General features: G+C 37.3%; 2 protein-coding genes across 4 annotated transcripts in view; one reads left to right on the top strand and one right to left on the bottom strand.

Moving 5' to 3' along the window:
• kmt2bb (lysine (K)-specific methyltransferase 2Bb) overlaps positions 1-13,293 on the bottom strand; it is a 40,935-nt gene extending 27,642 nt beyond the window's left edge. Inside the window, exons 1-11 of one of the 2 annotated variants that reach the window (XM_079610351.1) lie at positions 12,816-13,293; positions 9,430-9,508; positions 5,842-9,126; positions 5,305-5,504; positions 4,663-4,767; positions 4,165-4,321; positions 3,647-3,857; positions 2,172-2,236; positions 1,824-2,078; positions 1,556-1,662; positions 1,337-1,447 (exon numbers count right to left, since the gene is read on the bottom strand). In XM_079610351.1, the coding sequence (XP_079466477.1) occupies positions 1,337-1,447; positions 1,556-1,662; positions 1,824-2,078; positions 2,172-2,236; positions 3,647-3,857; positions 4,165-4,321; positions 4,663-4,767; positions 5,305-5,504; positions 5,842-9,126; positions 9,430-9,508; positions 12,816-13,124 (4,884 nt within the window). In that variant the 5' untranslated portion in view covers positions 13,125-13,293. The remainder of the gene's footprint in view (positions 1-1,336; positions 1,448-1,555; positions 1,663-1,823; positions 2,079-2,171; positions 2,237-3,646; positions 3,858-4,164; positions 4,322-4,662; positions 4,768-5,304; positions 5,505-5,841; positions 9,127-9,429; positions 9,509-12,815) is intronic. The other variant, XM_079610350.1, reaches the window with a different exon arrangement.
• A 911-nt stretch (positions 13,294-14,204) lies between these two features.
• Positions 14,205-17,313, top strand: psenen (presenilin enhancer, gamma-secretase subunit). Of its 2 annotated transcripts, none has more exons than XM_079610353.1 (4): positions 14,205-14,354; positions 14,758-14,850; positions 14,939-15,043; positions 17,023-17,313. In XM_079610353.1, exons 2-4 carry the CDS (start codon positions 14,790-14,792, stop codon positions 17,160-17,162), a joined length of 306 nt encoding a protein of 101 aa, XP_079466479.1. In that variant the 5' UTR covers positions 14,205-14,354; positions 14,758-14,789; the 3' UTR covers positions 17,163-17,313. The 2 variants fall into 2 exon arrangements, with proteins under 2 accessions (XP_079466479.1, XP_079466480.1); XM_079610354.1 differs by having other exon boundaries at positions 14,292-14,475.
• The last annotated feature ends 1,900 nt before the right edge of the window (positions 17,314-19,213 follow it).

Genomic DNA, 19,213 nt, shown 5'->3' with positions numbered 1-19,213 from the left:
CTCTTGACTCTTAACGGATGCTTCCTTCTTGTGCATCACTAAATGTTTGCAGGGTTTGTAATAGTTGTGTATGAGTCCCTCAGTTGTCACCAGTGTGAAAGTATGGATCTTACAATCATAGTCACTGCTAGTAAGGAGTCAAATATGCAGAAGATGCTGGAAAAGCAAAGAATGTGCAGGAGCTGGATGATTTTTCCTCAACCATTAAAAAAAAAAAAAAAAAAAAAAGAGTTGTGGATCATTCAGGTAATGACACAATATTAAAATCGAGCCTATGTAATTTGTCTTTATTTTGTGTTTGTATTTTATTTAGGCTATTAAACATCTGTTATGTGAAAAAGCTTTTTCAGGGCAGTACTAAATAGAAACAATGTGTATGATCCGTCTTATTAAAAAACATATAAAAATAACATTTTGGAGATTCTGCAAGGAGTATGTAAACTTATGACTAAAGTATAAATGCAACAAAAATGATAACATTATTAGACGCCAAAATGTTGCTATGGTTATCACGTTCTTATGTTGCTATGTGTCAAATCATCGCAATTTCATGACTCAAAGGACAAAAATTAAGTGGATTCAATCCCACATTTAAATGCAGTTATCACTATTTATAATTTACAGTGTGAACGTAACCACTGGTCCTCTAGAAGTATGAAAAACAAAACTATTTAGATTGTCAACAGCGCTCCCTTTAAGCCATCACTTACCGCGTTCGGCACTCTCCCTAAAACTCTCGTCATAAACACTGACTGAAGTTGTCCGCACTGCACAGTGAATATCTTATTTATATTGCGTCTAGAGAGACTTTGTTGTTTATGAGGGGATTTGCGAAAGGATAAAGCTTGTGCTGATTCTAAACATACATTTTGAGCAAATTATTCGCATGCGGACTCTAAAACGCCTCTGATTTGCCACTGTGTTTATGCACTTAACTGTGATTGGCTACAATGCTCAACGCTGAAACAACGTTGTTTCGTTTCGTTTTTGAATAAAAAAAATTCACAAAATTTCGTTTTGTGTCATCCAGTGCCCGGACTCGACTGGACTCGGACATTTTTCCGAGTCTAAAATGTCCCGAGTCCGTGTCAAGTCCGAGTACAAATTCATTCGAGTGCGTGACAAGTCCGAGTCCATTCAAAATTGGACTCGAGACCGGACTCGAGTCCGAGTCCGAGTACCCCAACTCTAGCTGCATGCTTATTTCATAACAGAATCCAGTGCTGCCATCATGTGGCAAACCTTTGCAGTGCTGAAATCTGAAGATCTGTGTAGATTACAAATAAAACAGAACTTGATTTTATACTCCGTTTTGTAAAGGAACATAGATATCTACCTTAAAATCAACACGGATCTTATGAGTGGGTTCTGCAGGCTCCTGTTCTCTCTCAGCGAAACCATTGGCGAGGGCTGCAAGGACGCTGGGTGGCGTCTGTTCCTGAGGGCTCTGCAAACAAAGGAACAATGGACGTTGCTTTCGATGCTTCAATGACATTTTGTCTGAATGAGGACAGGTCTCTTTGATAGAGTCCACCGGTATCAACAACATGAATACCTTCTCAACTTTCCGTTTGATGGGAGGAACCCTGTGGAAGCCAGGCCTGCGATGGCGCACTCCCTCGTCAAAAGCCTCGCCAATGAAGTCGTCCAACGACACAAAATCTGTGGTGCATTTAATACAAACAGAACTGTGACTTTGAGAGCCATAATGCAAGTAATTAACTGTGAAAGAAACAAGATTCTGGTTTCAAATCCACTTTTTGAAAAAACGGAACCAGTCATGAATAAAACCGTTTGTAGATTCCTGATCACTAAGGTCTAACCCGGGTTTCGAAGACCAGGAGTTCTCCTGCGGCCTGGGGAGGTGGAATTTGAAGCTCCTTTCCAGTCGAAGTCGGAGTCGTAATCCAACAGGTCGCAGTACGAACGTGGTTTTACGTGTCGCCGCGGCTGTTTCCGCACAGATGGACTGTCGCCAAGAGAGCCTGGAAACATCCGCCCGATCCCATCGCCGCCCTCACCTTCTTCATTACTTGAGTAACCCACACTTATCGAGGAGCGGCGCTTCTTCCCATGCCCTGAAAATTGGGAGACATTTATAGCAGACGTACAAAGACAAAACATAGCACTACATTTTGTATGCCGGCTTTCACTCTAAAACACGTTCTTACCTTTTTGGAGCTTGCCACTTAGCCTCATGGCCTTCCTTTCTTCAACCTGATCACATCTCTTGTATCTTTAAAAAAAATAAAAAATAATAATAATAAGAAAGAGTAGTTTAATTTGGACAGGACTGCGTTGATTCCAAGTTCGAAAAATATGAGGACCTTGAATCAGACAAAAGCAAGAAAATTGTTGTAGAAAATTGAATTATAACAGGGGCAGACAATAAAAAAAAACATTAATTTTATTGTCAAAAAGAGGTAAAAAAAAACAAAAAACTAACAAACTAAAACAAATGGGTTTGATAATGTCCTTTTTTAGATGGCTTCCTGTACATTAAGTAACGAAAGTGGGCAAATAATTTATTTCCTTTGAACACATTTTACCTGTATGCATGGTGGTTGTTGACAATGTTGTTATTTTTTACACAAAACTAAAACTATTACAAAGTGTTTTTGTTAACTGAAATAAAGCTGAAATAAAATAAGATATAAATATTAGATGAAAAACTTTGCCAAAGCAACCTAAACGAAAATGATAAATGTTGGCTATGAACTGAAATAAAAATGTTTATGTACTAAAACAGGAATAAAAATAAGTTAAAGCTAAACAGATATAAAGAAAAACCACAAAAGTACATAACCAAATTGCTAAACATTAAAATAAAATAAAAATGAAAACTGAATAATATATATATATATATATGCTCATTTAAAATAATTATAGTATACAAATAATAATACTAAAATAAAACTAGTTGTGAAAAGTAACTTTTTCCTCAATTTAAAATAATAATATTAATGTTTACAAAATTTAAAGAGTCCCATTTTAACGGTGCAGTATGCAATATTGACAGCTAGCTTGAAATGGGTATTGCAGTCCAAATTCAAAATGTTGGAGACTTGCCAGGTTGAGGACACACAACACAAACAAGATAATTGACAATGGAAGTCGACAAACTCTACACTCTGAGTTGATCAGCTAATGTACTGTATCTGTGTTTTGATATGCCTCTGGTCATAGAGCTTTTTAGATGGATGCTGAGGCTTTTTAGGTCAGGTAGAACCTGCGATCTCTGACCCAGTTCGTTTACTAGCTTCCATGGCTACAATACTCTATGTTTCCCGCCAACTGGCGATCCGGGGTGTCGAAATACTATTGGGCAAATTGGCAGCGGGTGAGATCACACAGACCAAAACAAAAACAGACATTCCGACACAGGACGCACTTTTCAAAGTAGAATAACTATCTGTAGCATTGCGTTTCAGAGAAACAAGTATGTGAACTTTCCTAAATCTCTGCAAACATATGATATTTGTATGCTTCAGCAGTCAAAAAATTACATACAGCACCTTAAATATAAGATAAAAAAGTGAGGGAAAAAAGCTGGTTTCTCCAATGAACTACAGTGCCTGAAAAAGACTAAATTATGAACTGAGTGTCAAGTAGGCTAGTCTGGGGAAAATAACATAAACATACTTACACACAGCACTGCCGTTTTGTGTTGGGGCCACCAAACTTGGGTTTGTCCAAGCAGTTGATGCACCTGCCACAGTCCTCCTCATGCAGGCAACCTTTACACTCCCCACACCGTCGGGACCGGTTCCCAAAGAAATGACCTCTACCCCGACGAAACTTTGGTGTCCTGTGTTCTTGTAAAACAGGGCTTTCCGGGTCAGAATGAGACTCGACTCCTGCAACAGTGATAAACAAATTAAAAACACAGCCTTGATACATAATTAACAAAAGGTATCAAATACTATCAACAAATTAGTGCTAGTGAACTGCCATGCTGTCTAACTTTTTGTTACAGAAACGTATTATATATAAACAGTAAACAGCAGATTAACAAGAAAGCATCCTAAACTAGGAATATTGTAGAAAATATCAATAGAAACATCTAAAAGAATGGTTTATAAAAAGTTACACTAGCTGTCTACTATGAGATCCTCTCTTGGGTTTATTGGTAATCTTTACAGTTTGCAGAATAGGTGATGGTACCTTTTTCTGCAGGTGAAGGGGATATGTCCGATCTCTCGTGCATGGGTAGCGCACTAAGCCGGGGGATGTCGTCGGGGACCATGGCACGAGGCTGACCCAAAACCACAGCTGCAGCTCTGCATACGTGCTTAATGCGAGGTCCCCCTCTGGCAGGTTCCTTATGGAGAGATTTGTAAAGTATAAAAACAAAAGCACTCAACATATTCTGTTCTGTTATCATACTGGTTTGACTGGCATCATATTTGCCAAAATTATGTCAATAATTACAATTAGTGTGCACATATTTAGTATGTGATATCCTAGTTACCTACTGACCTAGTAAAATCTTAAAAGAACATGCACAACATTGCTCATGGAATTTATATCATATTTTTAGTACCAATACTAAAGTATAATGAGAATCAAATAAGATTCTAGTGCATTTTCTGAAAACAACACAAAACTCTGTTTATTTAGTAGGATTCTTATTTGTAAAAAAAAAAAGGAAAAACCTGATACCTGCTCTGGAGAAGCATCAGTCTTGTTGGGGCACGCATTTTTAAGCCGTTCTTTCGGTTTTCGTCTCTGTCTCTTTGTTGCAGTAATTCTACCCTCTGGCAAAAGCTACCACAAACAAGGTGTGATAACAGATGAAAACAATATTAAAAGCACTTCAATTATACACATGGTCAAAAAGCATCTACCAAGTAAGAATTTCTTAAAGCATGCACTATTTTTCAAAAGTTTGAGGTCATTCTTTTTTGAAAGCAGTCCAAGGATGCATTTATTGTACACAGCAAAAACATTAATATTGTGAAATATTATTACAATTTAAAATAACTGTTTTCTACTTTAATACATTTTAAAATGTAATTTATTCTTGTGATGACAAAGCTGAATCATTCCAATATGCAGATATGCTGCTCAAGAAACATTTATTATTATTATCAATGTAGAAAACAGTTGTGCAGGTTAATATTTTTGTGGAAACTGTCGTTTTTTTAATCAATTGAATGCATCCTTGCTGAAAAAAAAGAACAAAATATTTCAAAATATGGGCTACCGTTACATACTACGTGTCCACATTACCCCATGACCCAAAGTATTTATAAAAATAGTTAATCTTAAAGGAAAGGTACACATTTAGATAAATGGACTTACCCCAGATGATTTAAGCTGTTTCTGCTGATCTATTTTGATGAGTTGAACCTTGGCTTTCTTGAGAAGGTTGAACATGCGCTTGTTGGCTCCTGTCAGGCGAGGGCGCTGGGTGGTAGTTTTCTCCTCAATGTCAACGGCATGTTTCTGAGTGTCCACAGAAACCAGTCCTTCTGATTCTGTGAGATGCATCTTATCAAAGTCTGAAAAAATAAAAAATGTGTATGGACACGTTAAGACCAAAATACTGCCAAGTAGTACTTTCTAACAAACGTTGAAGTTAACTTGAAATGGGATTATTTGACATAAAATACTCAATGGTTGTAGAAACCAAGAACTATGTTAAATTACCTGTCAACTAATAGGAACATTTTAGAAAGAAAATTTGGAAGAAAATTATTTGGAATAACGTGAACTGATGATTTGTTTATAATGAGACCAGGAATATGTGTTACAAGTCTATTCTGATATCAAGTGTATTTTAAGGTAGACAGCATTTATTTACAATTAAAGGTTTAGATCAATAAAATATTTGCCTACCTTTGCATTTATTGGGAAGAGAGATGTCTGTATGAATGGAAAACTCATCTGGCAGGTCATCCTCTTGGATGTCTTTTGCCTGGTGTTGTGCCAGCAACTTGGCACTCAGAGCTCGGACACAGATGGAGACTTTGCGAACAACCCCAGGGGTGTTGAGATCCTCAATCTTGAGTTTTGCTTTTTCTTTCTTCATGTCTCTGAGAGACTTTATTAGACTGGCCCCTTCTTCCAACTCCTTCTTCTGTGTCTTGGCAGGGGATGATACAACTTTGCCTATTTTGTCCTTTGGGGTCTTTTTACACCTTGAGAGACTCTGTTTGAGTTGAAGCTTTTTGTATAACCTAAATTTTGATGTTTGCGCTTTGAATTTTGAGGATTTTTTCTTCTTTTGGACGGGATCAAGCAACGAGTCCACTGTAAAATCTTTGGCAGATAGCAAGGTCTCCAACTCCTTGTCAAGATCTTCATCAAAGGTATACACATCGTCATTGGCAGGCTTCAGCACTCCCCATTTGAAACCCGGATCTCTGAGTAGCGATCGCCTTTTCCCAGGCTGCTTCTCCTCACTGAAGATCTCAGCATCATCAGGTGATTTAGGTTTTGAGTCCCAAGTGGAAGACAAATCAAGATCAGTTTCACTCACTTCATCTTCATCCTGAGACTGAAGAGATCCAAGTTCGCCGCATTCATTGGATTCAGGTTTCTTTGATTTCAATTGTAGACCAAGCTTCTTTTGCGAGTTCTTGCGGGGAAGATCTGACATACCAAGATCATCCATGAACCTCTTTGGCGTTTTGATAACCCGAGAGGATCGGGCACTAACAACTGGCATTATGAAATGTCTGATGGTTTTCACAAACTTCGTTTTGCTGCGTTGGATGTCTTGATCTTGGTCTGTTTTCACATTCACAAAATCCTTTTCTGCCTGATCGGAAAGTTGATCACCGCTGGCGTTCTCCAACTGCTTGGATAAGAGCTTAGCTTTTTTCCGTCTACCCTCTAATGACTGAAGACTCGGAATCTGTTTCCTTTTGTACTTTGTTGAGAATATACCAATTAGTTTAGACTCTCCTACTTCAGATCCCGTCATCGTTGGGCAATCGTCCCTAACCTCAACCAACTTCTTCTTTTGCAATTTCGGATTTCTTATTCGCCGTCCAATCAAAGATTTTCTTCTACGCTTGACCCGTTTTATTTGCCTGTGTGAGGGACGAGGTACCTGTGGGTGATCTTTCACTGGAGGCTCTAAAACTAGAACCTCTTCAGTTTCAATTGATGCCGTCTCAAGTTTTATCTCTGGCTGGGGTTCTGTCTCAAGATAAGGACTGGTTGGAGGTAATTCAACAGTCTGTTCGATGACCTGAGATTCGGCTGCTTCAGGTAATGGTTCTGTAGCTGGTGGAATGGACCTTTTACCTTTTTTCTGCGTAACTTTAGTTAAATGCCTTTTTGGTTTGGATTCTACAGGTGCTGGCACTGATGTTGGCGATACTGGCGATTCCTCCACCTGAGATTCAGTTTCAGTTGCAATTTCAGAAGCAGGGGTTTCTTGAGATTCATTCAATTTGCCCTTCCGCCTGCACTTTCGTCGGTAAATTGTCCAGTGATTGCGTTTTGTACGCTTCTTCCGAGCAGTGTTTTGACATAGCTTGTTCCTTACTTTGGGGGCAGGAGTGGTAGCAGTAATTTCCAACACATTCTCTGTCTTTTCTGAATGCTGATGGTCTTCAACTTTTGCAGGTTCTTTTATTTCAGGTGAAGTTGTAACTTGCTGAATTAAAAAGGATTGCTTTAAACTGTTATTTTTACCTGGTGAGGAGACAACTTTGATTTGAAGTGGTGGAACGGTATCGTTACTTATCGGATCTTCAGGGTCCGTCTGAGTGGCCTCATCTGGATGTGCTTCAGTTGCAATTTCTGACTTTTCAAGAGCCTCCTTGTTTTCCTTTTCTAGGCTCTCCTCAACCTTCTCAATGACCACTTGTTTCTCTGGGCTTTCAGGAAATAGATCACTGGCAGTGTTCTCTATGTTTTGCGACTCCAGCGAAGAGCTAGCTTCCAAGGTATTAGAAGGAGCAGATGTGGATTCTGCTTCTGTAGAAACATCTACTTCCTCATCACATTTAGAAGCAAGTTCAGCATCTGTGCTGAGGCTTTCAACTGTTTTGCTTGGACTCTCTTGGACTTGAGAATCTTTGGGTTTGGTTTCTTGCAATTCGTTGAGATCATCTTGGACTTGAGAATTTTTGCTTTTGCTTTCTTGGGTTTTGCTTGGATTCTCTTGGATGTGTGAATCTTTGCTTTTGCTTTTTACCAGTGTAAGAGTCCACACAAATTTGCAGCGTTTCTTGCGAGACCGGGCTTTGGGGTTTCGTATTCTGGTCAGTTTCAAACCTGGAATTCCGACAAAGTCTTTGTCAAAAGAGAGTTTTTGAGGATCATCAGCTGAGTTGCCAAGATCTTTTGCTGATGGTGGATGAGGCTCCGGATTCCTTTCAGATTCTTTACGATTTTTCTTCTTCTTTTTCTTTTTTTTCTTCTTTGAAGGTGACCTGGATTCATCAATTGTTGAGACCTCCAAAAGCGACTCTGCTAAACTCTGTTTTCCAGATTCCTGTGGAACATTTGAGGACCTTCTGCGTTGTCTCCTAATCACAAGCTTATTTACCTCTGAAGCCTCTTGTTCTGACTTATCATCAGGTTTTGGCTCCATCCTATCACTGAGAGGTGGATTTTGAGACCTTCGAGTTGATTTCCTCAGCTTGAGTTTTTGGTCATTGGTCTCTTTTTTAGTATCTGTTTGTGGAGTGGATTCTAATTTCTTGTCAGCAGATCTTCCTCGCCTTCTGGTACAAACCTCATCCTTTGCCTCAACATCATTGATTTCACTGGCTGGTACGTTTGTCTTTAATTTCACATGAGCATTTGAGATTTGGGCACACTGACTCTCTGTAACTTCAGATTTGATTTCCTTCTGTTTTTTACCAGATCTACGTTGGACTTTAACCACTGTCTTTTTGGCCACCAACTTGATTGTGATCCTTGGAGTTGATTGGGTCTCCCGTTTTGTTGACCCCCTTTTTCTCCTGGTGGGCTTCTCTGATCCTCCATCACCACCATCATCATCTACTGATGTGTCCTTCAGAGACTCTTGACTGTGTAGTTGCTGAACAGAACATGAATCATTTTGAGGATCTTCTGAACCTGTGTTTTCCACTAAAGGAGAGACTGGAAGAGCCAGCCTTTGACGTATCCTCCTTGACGACTTTGCTGAAGCACGATCACCTGAAACAGACAATTCAAGATTTAATTTAATTATATTCATTCCACAGTGGTCAAGTGATTCAAACATGTTAGGGCTTAAGCTTCAGTGACTTTCAAGTGGAGACTGAACCAATAACATGTATCTTTTAAATGAGCTATGCCAACACTGTTTGTTCTCGAATCATTGAAGTGACGCTCTGTTGTACAAGATGAACAATTACTAAAATGGCTTTTTTTCTTCTCTTTCTCAAATCGTATGGGATAATTTTATGGTATAAAAAAAGCTACAATACAAACATTATTTGCATTTGAAGACACACTTACGTTTATATGGAGTTCGTGCAGCCCGAACCGGGGCGCTGCCATTTTCATTTTGAACATCAAATCCTTTGAATTCAGCACCCTGAAAGTCAAAAAGAGATTTGAATTTAACATGCGTAACTTGTTTCAAGTCTACACTTTACTTGTTTGTTGTCTTTTTACATAATTTACTGTGATTTAGTACAGGTCACATAAATACACTACAGTTACAAAGTTTGGGGTCAGTAAAATGTTTGTGATATTTTTAAAAGAAACTAATACTTTTATTTAGAAAGGGCACACTACATTGATCAAAATTGACAGTAAAGACATAGCCTATATAAATGCTGTTCATTTAACCTTTCTATTCATCAAAGAATCCTGAAAAAATATTTCACAATTTCCATAAAAATATTAAACAGCTCATAATCAGCGGTGTTCGACACTGATAAAAATGTTCCATGAGCATTTTGAAAAATATATTTAAAAAAAAACAGTTATTTTAAATTGTTACTGTTTTACTGTATTTTTGATTAAATAAATGGAGCTTTGGTGAGCAATGAGCATAAGAGAGAAAAAATCGTACAGAACCCAAATTTATCAACGGTAGTGTACATGAAAACGTCAGAAAAAAAAGGCTAAACAAAAAGGAAAAACAAGACAATTCATACATTTGCATATTTGTCAAAATGTTGCTGAAGCTTTAAAACAGGTAGTACATATTTTTAAGAGACCACTGAACATTTATAAACTGGGTTGTTATTCATAAACGTTTTGAGGCACTTTTCTGCATACCGGTAAATGCTGAGCATCATAGGATAGCCAAATGTCTTGTTAAAGATTCACATTGTCAATAATGTACTGATTCAGTACATTATTGACATTCAGTACAACTGAATATAAACAGATCACAACAACAAAGTAATGCCATTTTTGTTTGACAAATATTTAAGGCCTTATTAGAATTAGGCTTTACAAGTGTTTAAACACTGAACTGTAGAACACTTCACACTTCACAGAACACTGTTCATGCTCAAACTGACAAAGAAAGAACTGAACTGAAACAACTCAACTATTCTGTTGTGTGAAACAACGCAACTGGAACAACTCTGCTGTTAACCACCCTAGTTAACTTGAAAATAACTGATTAATTATTTAGTATTAAAGGGGTCATGACATGAGAAACCAAATTTGCCTTGATCTTTTGGTATATAAGAGGTCTTTGTACCATTAAAACGTCCTGCAAGTTTCATAGCTTAAGATGTCCTCCACATTATAAACAAATCATTTATTTAATCAAGCTCTAAATACAGCTCGTTCTGGATCCATGATAAGAAGTGACGTCACGGTACGAAGTGACGTACCAGCGTTTGCATATGACCGCCTCCAGCGCAAGACAACTACGCTTAAAGCGCAAGACAACTACGCTCATTTTCGTACCCATGTCATGACCCCTTTAAGAAAAAGCCCTCAGGTAAAGTGCTTGTTTACTTATACACAATCTCCGTTATTTTAACATCTATTTGAAAGATAAAAAATTTGTATTTTGATAAGTTTACATGCAGCATGGTCAAATATATGTCTCTCTGCACTGACTAATATCACATCATATACACACTATTACAACAGATAGCATGTTGGCAGAGAGTTACCCTGCAAACTTGTAAAATCTGCACACATTACTTCAAGTTTAGAGAAGTTGTTAACCGAAAACCGAAACCGTAAACCTCACAGAAGCTAATACACAGACAATGGCCCCGTATCTATGTTTATAAGTGTCAGAGCGTCTTCAAGCCTTCAAAGTCCACAACTCTTTGACCTTGATCATCTTTTTTATTTTAGCTGCATCTTTCTGCTCAGGCAACACAACACAAGTAACCATAGCACATTTCCATGCCAATGATATATGACGAATAAGTGAAACAAGTGCACGAGAAAAAAGCTGCATACAGGGCTCCAATGCCTCTTCTTAACCTATGAATTCATGTGACTTTTCTCAATGTTCAAGATTACAGGATAAGGACTTTTAGAAAGAAATCATACAGTGCACAACTACTGTAGGCCAAGCACAACTATTAAAACTACACACATTTCCATGAATTTAACAGGTGTGCAAATCAGTTTTACAATTCATAATATGTCCAGGTTGTCCATTATCGTGAAAATCCTGTACATAACACTAACCAGCACAGTGTCATAACACAACAAATACATCAGTTTTCAACATTTAATCGGCCTTTATGTTGATATGATATAGCTATGCTTTTAAAAACACAACAGGTTTGTCAATTTCTATCGTCCATTTTGTAGCCTTACGTTATGATGACGCTACAGAAAAAGAAAAAAACATCTATATTGCTACAATGTCCAGTTTTTGATAACTAATTGTTTACTGTACAAAACCATGGTAAAAGGGCTCACAATTTAAAACGGTCGCCTACACCTAACTAAATATATGTGTGATAAAGTTCACCGGAACAAGATGTGATGTCATTATGAGATTTTATAGAATAATAAGGTTTTGCTGATAATAAAGGTAAGAAGACATACCTTAGATAGGCTATACCATAACCTGGAAAGTATTTATTTTTAATACAATATTATACCTAAAGTCAACATATATAGGGCCTAAAATCTACAAATATAATTATCAAAAAATATACTATGACTGAAATCTAGCCTACATATTTTTAACAATTACAATATAAAGTTACATAATTTGTTGCTAATACACAGGGGACTTTGGAAACACTGACTAGGGACAGACTAATATGCATCATAACAGAAAAAGAAGCTGCAAATGAAATAAGAAATACAATAAATTCACTGGATTTTGTCTGATGTGTTAAGACAAATCCCACAAAGCATAAGTAACACACAGTGAAAGTTTGTGCCAGCTTTGCATTGATAAAGATACCCACATATATATTCATTGCCTGTCGTGGAATGACCTTCTAAACATTAAAGTAACATCATTGTTCTTCACTGCAGGTGATCCAGCAGCACTGAATGCTCTTATCAGCAATCTGTCACAAGAATCAAGTCCAGTAAACTGGGTGTTGCAACTGGTGCATGCATGCATAGAGGGGGAAAAAGGACAATATGCACGTGCAAAGAGGATCAGGTCACGCATACAGTGGTGTTTATATGCAACACCTACAGCTGTATGAAATCAAATAAAAAAAAATTCAAACTGCATGATCTCTGACCCACAATCTGCTGTGAGCTACAATGCTACAGTAACTGTCCCCTCCCCCTCCGTGTTTTAATGTAACGCTATACGACAGTCACTGCGCTCGCGCTACTTGTATTCTTATTCCTTCCTATGAAACACGGTCGCGTAAAAACAAGCTCGCGCTGGTGCATTTGATTGCTACAGTAAAAACCGCCAGTTTGAGCCATGCACTCACCTCTTCGCTCCCACTCGAGCTGTACCCAGCCTCTCCCAGGCTCTTGTAGCTCGCCTCTAGCCCGAGAAGGCGCAAGTGAGACTGGTCCTCGTTCAGCGCGAGCACCAGGCAGGTGGGCCTCGGGCCTCCGTTGGAGGAGATCTCGTCTAGATCTGTGCCAGAGCGGCCGAGCTGCCATCGCTTCTCCGAACGCAAACGGCTCCGCGACGACCAAGGCCGACCGGGGAAGCGACCCCGCGCCGCGCCCATTCCGCCTGCGCCCACAACGGCAGCCGCGGTTGCTGATCCGCATCCCGCTGCCGCCATCATTGCATCAACAACAACACCGATAGACAGAAACTCAGGCTGCGAGAAGAGGGAAAGCGCTGATGGGAGGGGGGTGGACGCGCGCTGCACTATGGGAAGTGTAGGCTGGAAATAATGAAGTAGTGTACTTACACAATATCTGGACAGAACTGTCAAGGCAAATGTTGAATATACATTATTTATTATTTTAATATATCGTTGTTTTATTTAAATATATATATATATATATTATTTTATATGATTTATATTGTTTTAATATTTTTTATATGTAAGTTGATACAAACTTTATATTTATTTATTTATTAAACTACATAATGTATTTATAATTGTTATTACTTATTTAATAGATTATAATAATTATTTAAATCAAATAAAACTGGACTTGTGGGGAAAAATATTATTTGGAACATCAATGATTCTATTGGTCAGAAGAAGTGAGGCCTTGCTTGTAGTGTGGAAAATAATCATTTGTTATAACATTTCAGAGATTTTAACCATTTGAGTAGACAAAATGAACAAAAAAAGAGCCTCCATGCGCATCTCCAGTGTTGAATCAGGTTAATCCATTTCCACGCATTTTTTAGTAAAATATAGTTTTAATGGATTTCACAATAAGCACATTGTTTATGTATATTGTCATTATTGTGAAGCAAAAATAACTAATATACTATTTAAATATACAATAACATTTAAATATAGTATGTTTAGTATTAGTATTATCAATTATTTGTTGATTTACATCATGTCAGTATTTACCGTTATTTATGCTTTTAAACATTATTGGATTATAGTAGCAATGTTTTTTTTTACTGTAAAGAAATACTGTAAGAACGAAGGCAATTTAAAAATGAAGCATCTGGACACATTATTGAATAGATAATTGTGTGGGGAAATGCAATGAAAATGATGGCAAATAGCAAAAAAAAAAAAAGAATGTATATATATTTTTTGTTTGTTTGTTGTTGTTTGTCTTTTGACTCTGGGGTGAAATGCGTTCACAAAAATGTTTTTTTTTGTGACATTCGCCAGTTCCGCTATTAGACCAAAGGGTTGATTTAAATACCAGTCACGCGCTTCACGCCTGTCCCAGAAAACTGCATTAACCATCATGCAACGCCGTATAGTGACGTCACGTCATAGTTTTCATCAGGAAGCGGAACCATAAAAGTTGTTTCCCCCCTCGCCTTTGTTGTGTTAAACCCTCCGTTTTCTCATCTGAGCTCGGCTGTTAAGGTATCAACCCAGCTTCATTAAAACAAACGATCAGTTTAAGGTTTTAGAGAAGACAGTCTGACGTGTGCGATCGGTCTTTGTTTGCGCTCAGTCCAGTAATGCTGTTTTGACTGAGGTGTAGGTTAGAAAATCCATCTTATATTGCTCTGATCATTTGGACTGTTTTGCAAGCAGTGTCTTAATTGTATTAATGATTAGATGATTTGATTTTATGACAAAGCTGTGACGGGGGCTTAAATGCATGTTATTTCACAGTAATCCCAATTTCCTTATAGCTGTAGCGATCATGTGAATCACTGTGTTATTATGGCAGTGCTGTTTTGAGTAGGCAGATGGCAGCAATGTTTCAGGATATTGATCAGTTCACGTGTCTGGATTTATCAACGAACTCTTTTCTTCACAGAAAGCTCTCCGCCATCACAACAAATCACAACTATGAATCTTGAACGGATTCCCAATGAAGAGAAGCTTCAGCTCTGCAGAAGATACTACCTAGGTAAGCTGTGACAATGGGATATCATGACACACTTCATTGTTTTGTGTACAAGTGGTGTTGTTTTCAATGTGCTCATTTTTTTCCTTAGGTGGTTTTGCATTCCTCCCCTTTCTCTGGCTGGTTAATGTGATGTGGTTTTTCAAAGAGGCCTTTTTAAAACCTGCGTACACAGAACAACCACAGCTCAAATCTTGTGAGTATGTGACAATATATGTCATGAGTCACACTTTTTCGCAAAACTTGAGTTTTACCACATTGCTGTGGGTGATATTCTTTCCTTGCAACTCTTCCCACAACCTGTTTTATAATGTCTCTTTAAAAAAAGTCTAAACTCAGATTTTGAGTCAGGAGGGAGTCTCGTTGCCATTTGATTGGCAAAAAAACCTCCAGAGGATATTCACATTGCAGAGATGAACAAGCCGATAGATGCTGTTCCCTCGCTGGAATTCTTGAGCCGAGTTTGTGTAAACTCAAGTGTGTTTATATGCAAGCCTCGTGATACTTTTAAGGGCATATTTTGAGTCCAGGAAATACTTTAAGGAGTTACTTGTGTTCATCAATTACTTGTATTAAATATACTGCTATATTTAAGCAATACGGTTTGAGAAATCATGCTGTATTATGAATATTGTTTTGCATTATGGTGAGCATTGTTGCTTTTAAACAATTGCTACTATATAGTGAATTTATTAACTGATAAAATGTATATAAGCGAAATGCATAAATGTAAATAGCACACTATTTCATTAAAACATTACTTTTTTTAAGCCAGCTGAGTTGCCCTTTATAGACAGTTAGATGTGTATTACACAAGGGAATAGGTGAATTGCCTTATACCTTTAAAAAAATATATATATTGTATTTGTGTATATTTTCATATGGAACAGTTTTTATGTATTTATTAGGTATAATCAGGGTTCCCACGGGTCCTTGAAATACTTGAAAGTTTGTGAATCTGAAGAAAAAAAAATATCAAGGCCCTGGAAAGTTTTTGAAAATAAACATACATGGATACAGGTCCTTGAAAGTGCTTGAATTTATTTTGTGCAATAATTTTTTGGGATAAAACTCATATTATATTATATGAAATATTATATTATACACTCCTATTATATTCATATTATACATATTATTCCTTCCGGTCCACTAATGTGATATTTCGCCAACACTTCGTGGCCTATGCATACTAGCTTGATTTACGTTAGTTACGTGTTAGTTACATTAAGTGTTTCCTGCGTGAGGCACTTTGTGTTGTACGTTGCCATGACGTTCACGCGCGCAAAACTGTAACAATGTATCTTACAAGGTAACACGATGTAACCTTGCTCTCATTTGAAATGTGTCCCCACATTAAGTCCTTGATTTTGAGGCTATTGGACCTGGAAAGTCCCTGAAAGGTCCTTGAATTTGAAGTTAACCAAGGTGTGGGAACCCTGTATAATATATAACCAAACCTAAAAAAAGGTTTGTTTATTTATCATATTTGATGCAAATAGTATGATATATAGGAGGGGAAAAATATCTCAATTTTATTCAGAACTCTAAACCGAGCAAAAATATAAAATTTAGTACAGTTGTTTATTTATATGGCTAAAATTCTGATGGCTTGTAATGTAAATCAATGAGCTGTTTCTAACAGTATAGCAGCATAAAATGCATATAAATATAGTTGTCTCCTTATCTGCCAATAATATGTTTTAGTAAGATGTTTAATTGAATTGCCTAGCTTTATGATTGAAGCGGTGTAGTTTTAATTGTGAGGAGCAAACAATATAATGCGATGCAATACAACGATGATTGATAAATAAATGTTCCTCAATCCGTTGTATCATATTTGATACTCACACTTAAACATGACGTATGAATGTTCAAGTAAACTTAAGTTGCTTCAGTCCAGTGTTCATCTTGAAATATTACAAACAATATAAATGTTTACTTTACAAAAATCGTTAGATTTCACAGCAAAAAAACACGTGAACTACGACCTGAAGGTTTTGTAATCGTGTTCATAATTTAGAGGCGTATTAGATATGATATAGCAGACTTTTATAATGTTAAATAAAGTTATCCACGACTAATAGAGTTCGCTGTGCTGTCCGTGACACGACTGGTGTATATGTATTTCAGTGTTTGGCATCAAGGATGTAATGTATACCGCTTCTTCTTCAACAGATGTAAAGAAGTCCGCTATGGGGCTTTTACTGTGGGTGGCCGTGCTGACGACGTGGATCACCATTTTCCAGCATTTCAGAGCACGGTGGGGTGAGGTGGGAGATTACCTCTCCTTCACCATTCCGCTCGGCACAGCCTGATCAGATGCCGCTGCTTTAAAATACCTCCTTTTTTTTATTTTATTATCCTCCCATCGACATGATGCTCCTTCGCTAATTTGACCACTGTTGTCTCTGTTGTCCATTAAACAAATTGTGTTTTGCACCATTTCAAATAAAATCTGAAAATTTCCTGCAGTGTCACTGTCTTTATCATGTGAAATACAGAAATATATGAAAACGAACTATTTGTGACCCTGGATCACAAGACCAGTCACAAGTCGCACGGGTATATTTGTGGCAAATGCCAACAATACATTGTATGGGCCAAAATTATCAATTTATTTTCTTTTGAGACAAAAATCATGATCCATGAAGATATTTTGTAAATTTCCTTCCTTAAATATATTAAAAAAATATTTTTGTGAGTGGATGCAGCACAATCGCAAACATAAATGGACAACTTTAAAGAAGATTTTCTCAGTGTTTTTTTTTTTTTTTGCTCAGATTCCAGATTTTCAATAGTTGTATCTCGGCCAAATATTGTAATATCGTAACAAACCATACACCAATGGAAAGCTTATTTATTCAGCTTTCATATTGTGTATAAATCTCAGTTTCAGGTTTTGTAGTCCATGGTCACATTTAAATAATTTAGAAAAAAAAAGCTTGTAAGCTAAGAGGTAGAGTTTTACCCTTTTTATTTGTCCACTGGTGGAAGATTTTGGGCATTAACAAGCAACAACAAAAAAAGTTAAAATGTACTTATTTATGTGCATCCAGCATTCTCACTGTTTGAAACAATAATGTCAAAATGACTTTCTACATTGTTTATGTCCTGGTGTGTGGTATGATAACTCCAACTAAAACTACTTTAAAAAGTATTTTTGTAATTGTATTATACAAATATAAATCATGATTTTAAATATGAGAAACTATATGGTATATATGTGCTTTAAAAATGTCACATGGTAAGATATCAGTGATGAAAACCTTAACTAGAGCAAAACTATTCATTTTCTTTATACAAATGGATATATTTGAACCTAAAAAAAGTGCAACGTTGAAAAGAAAATCCATCTCCATTAATCGGCCACTCATTTTCCGTTTTTAGAGCTTGTTGTGAGTGGAAAATGAAAGCATCATATGGCCAAGAGGGTTCTAGCAAAATCCACACGAGGAACGGAGTCCCTTGTTCTCTTGCTTACTAATCAACACAGCTTGCAATCATTTTAAACCCTCTGCATACCAGACTCTGTAATATCGACGCATGAAGCCTCTGTCTCATTTGTAACCCCTTACAGGCGCCTATTATGAAATTCGATCCAGCTTTTGAGCGAACGCTAAGCCCCTCGTGGATCTTCTTGGGTGCTGTTTATAGTCGCCTATAGCCAGTGTGCGCGGACAGAAAGTTCTGCTTCTGCTACCAGCGGATGGCAACAGCAGAAGGACATGTTATCCTCAGCCCCAATGACTTGCACTTCTGTCAGTACACTGCTCATGATTTAAATCCGAGGGCCAGAAAGTACCTTTCATAGGCCACGTGTGGTCATTAGACAGTTGATGAAGATCATGTGAAGAAGATGTCCTTAGAAATGAGCTGTGAATTATTCTGTTGTTGGAGGTCAGCAATAGGACAATGTGTTTAGTGTGACATAATAATGTTAATATGAATCCATTGGACTGGACAGATATAAAACTTCTCAACAGACTCGTCAAAGTGTGTAGATTTTGCTGCCTTTTTACTGGAAGACATCTCCCGTATAATGTATCAGGCCCAAATCTCTTTCCATCATTAGCTCAGGACTTTTTTTTAATAGATGTGTTTACGTTTTAGGATTTGTATTATGTAATGGCATTCAACGTGTTACTTGATAAACAGACTAATAGCGATATGGCATCATGCATTTCTTAGGAATGCCTGCCAACCACATTTCATTAACACTAAGATAGAAAATGCCAACGGCTGGCAGCGGCAGGGTGTGTCTATTCAATATTGCAGAATAACTACAATTTCAGGTTCTGGAATACCAATGAGCCTCAAGTTAAATGACTTCAATATTGCTTGAATAAAAGTAACATTATTTACATTA

The sequence above is a fragment of the Phoxinus phoxinus genome (assembly GCF_949152265.1).
Source record: "Phoxinus phoxinus genome assembly, chromosome: 4".
In the NCBI taxonomy this organism is placed as follows: Eukaryota; Metazoa; Chordata; class Actinopteri; order Cypriniformes; family Leuciscidae; genus Phoxinus; species Phoxinus phoxinus.
The sequence above is the reverse complement of the archived record's forward strand: the minus strand, read 5'-3'. Positions and strand labels throughout refer to the sequence as shown.

Bases quoted from the DNA above. Each gene is read 5' to 3' on its own strand.
- psenen (XM_079610353.1), top strand. From the start codon at position 14,790: ATGAATCTTGAACGGATTCCCAATGAAGAGAAGCTTCAGCTCTGCAGA. The intron at 14,851-14,938 runs GTAAGCTGTGAC...TTTTTTCCTTAG, and splicing joins CTGCAGAAGATACTACCTAG to GTGGTTTTGCATTCCTCCCC. The intron at 15,044-17,022 runs GTGAGTATGTGA...CTTCTTCAACAG, and splicing joins ACAACCACAGCTCAAATCTT to ATGTAAAGAAGTCCGCTATG.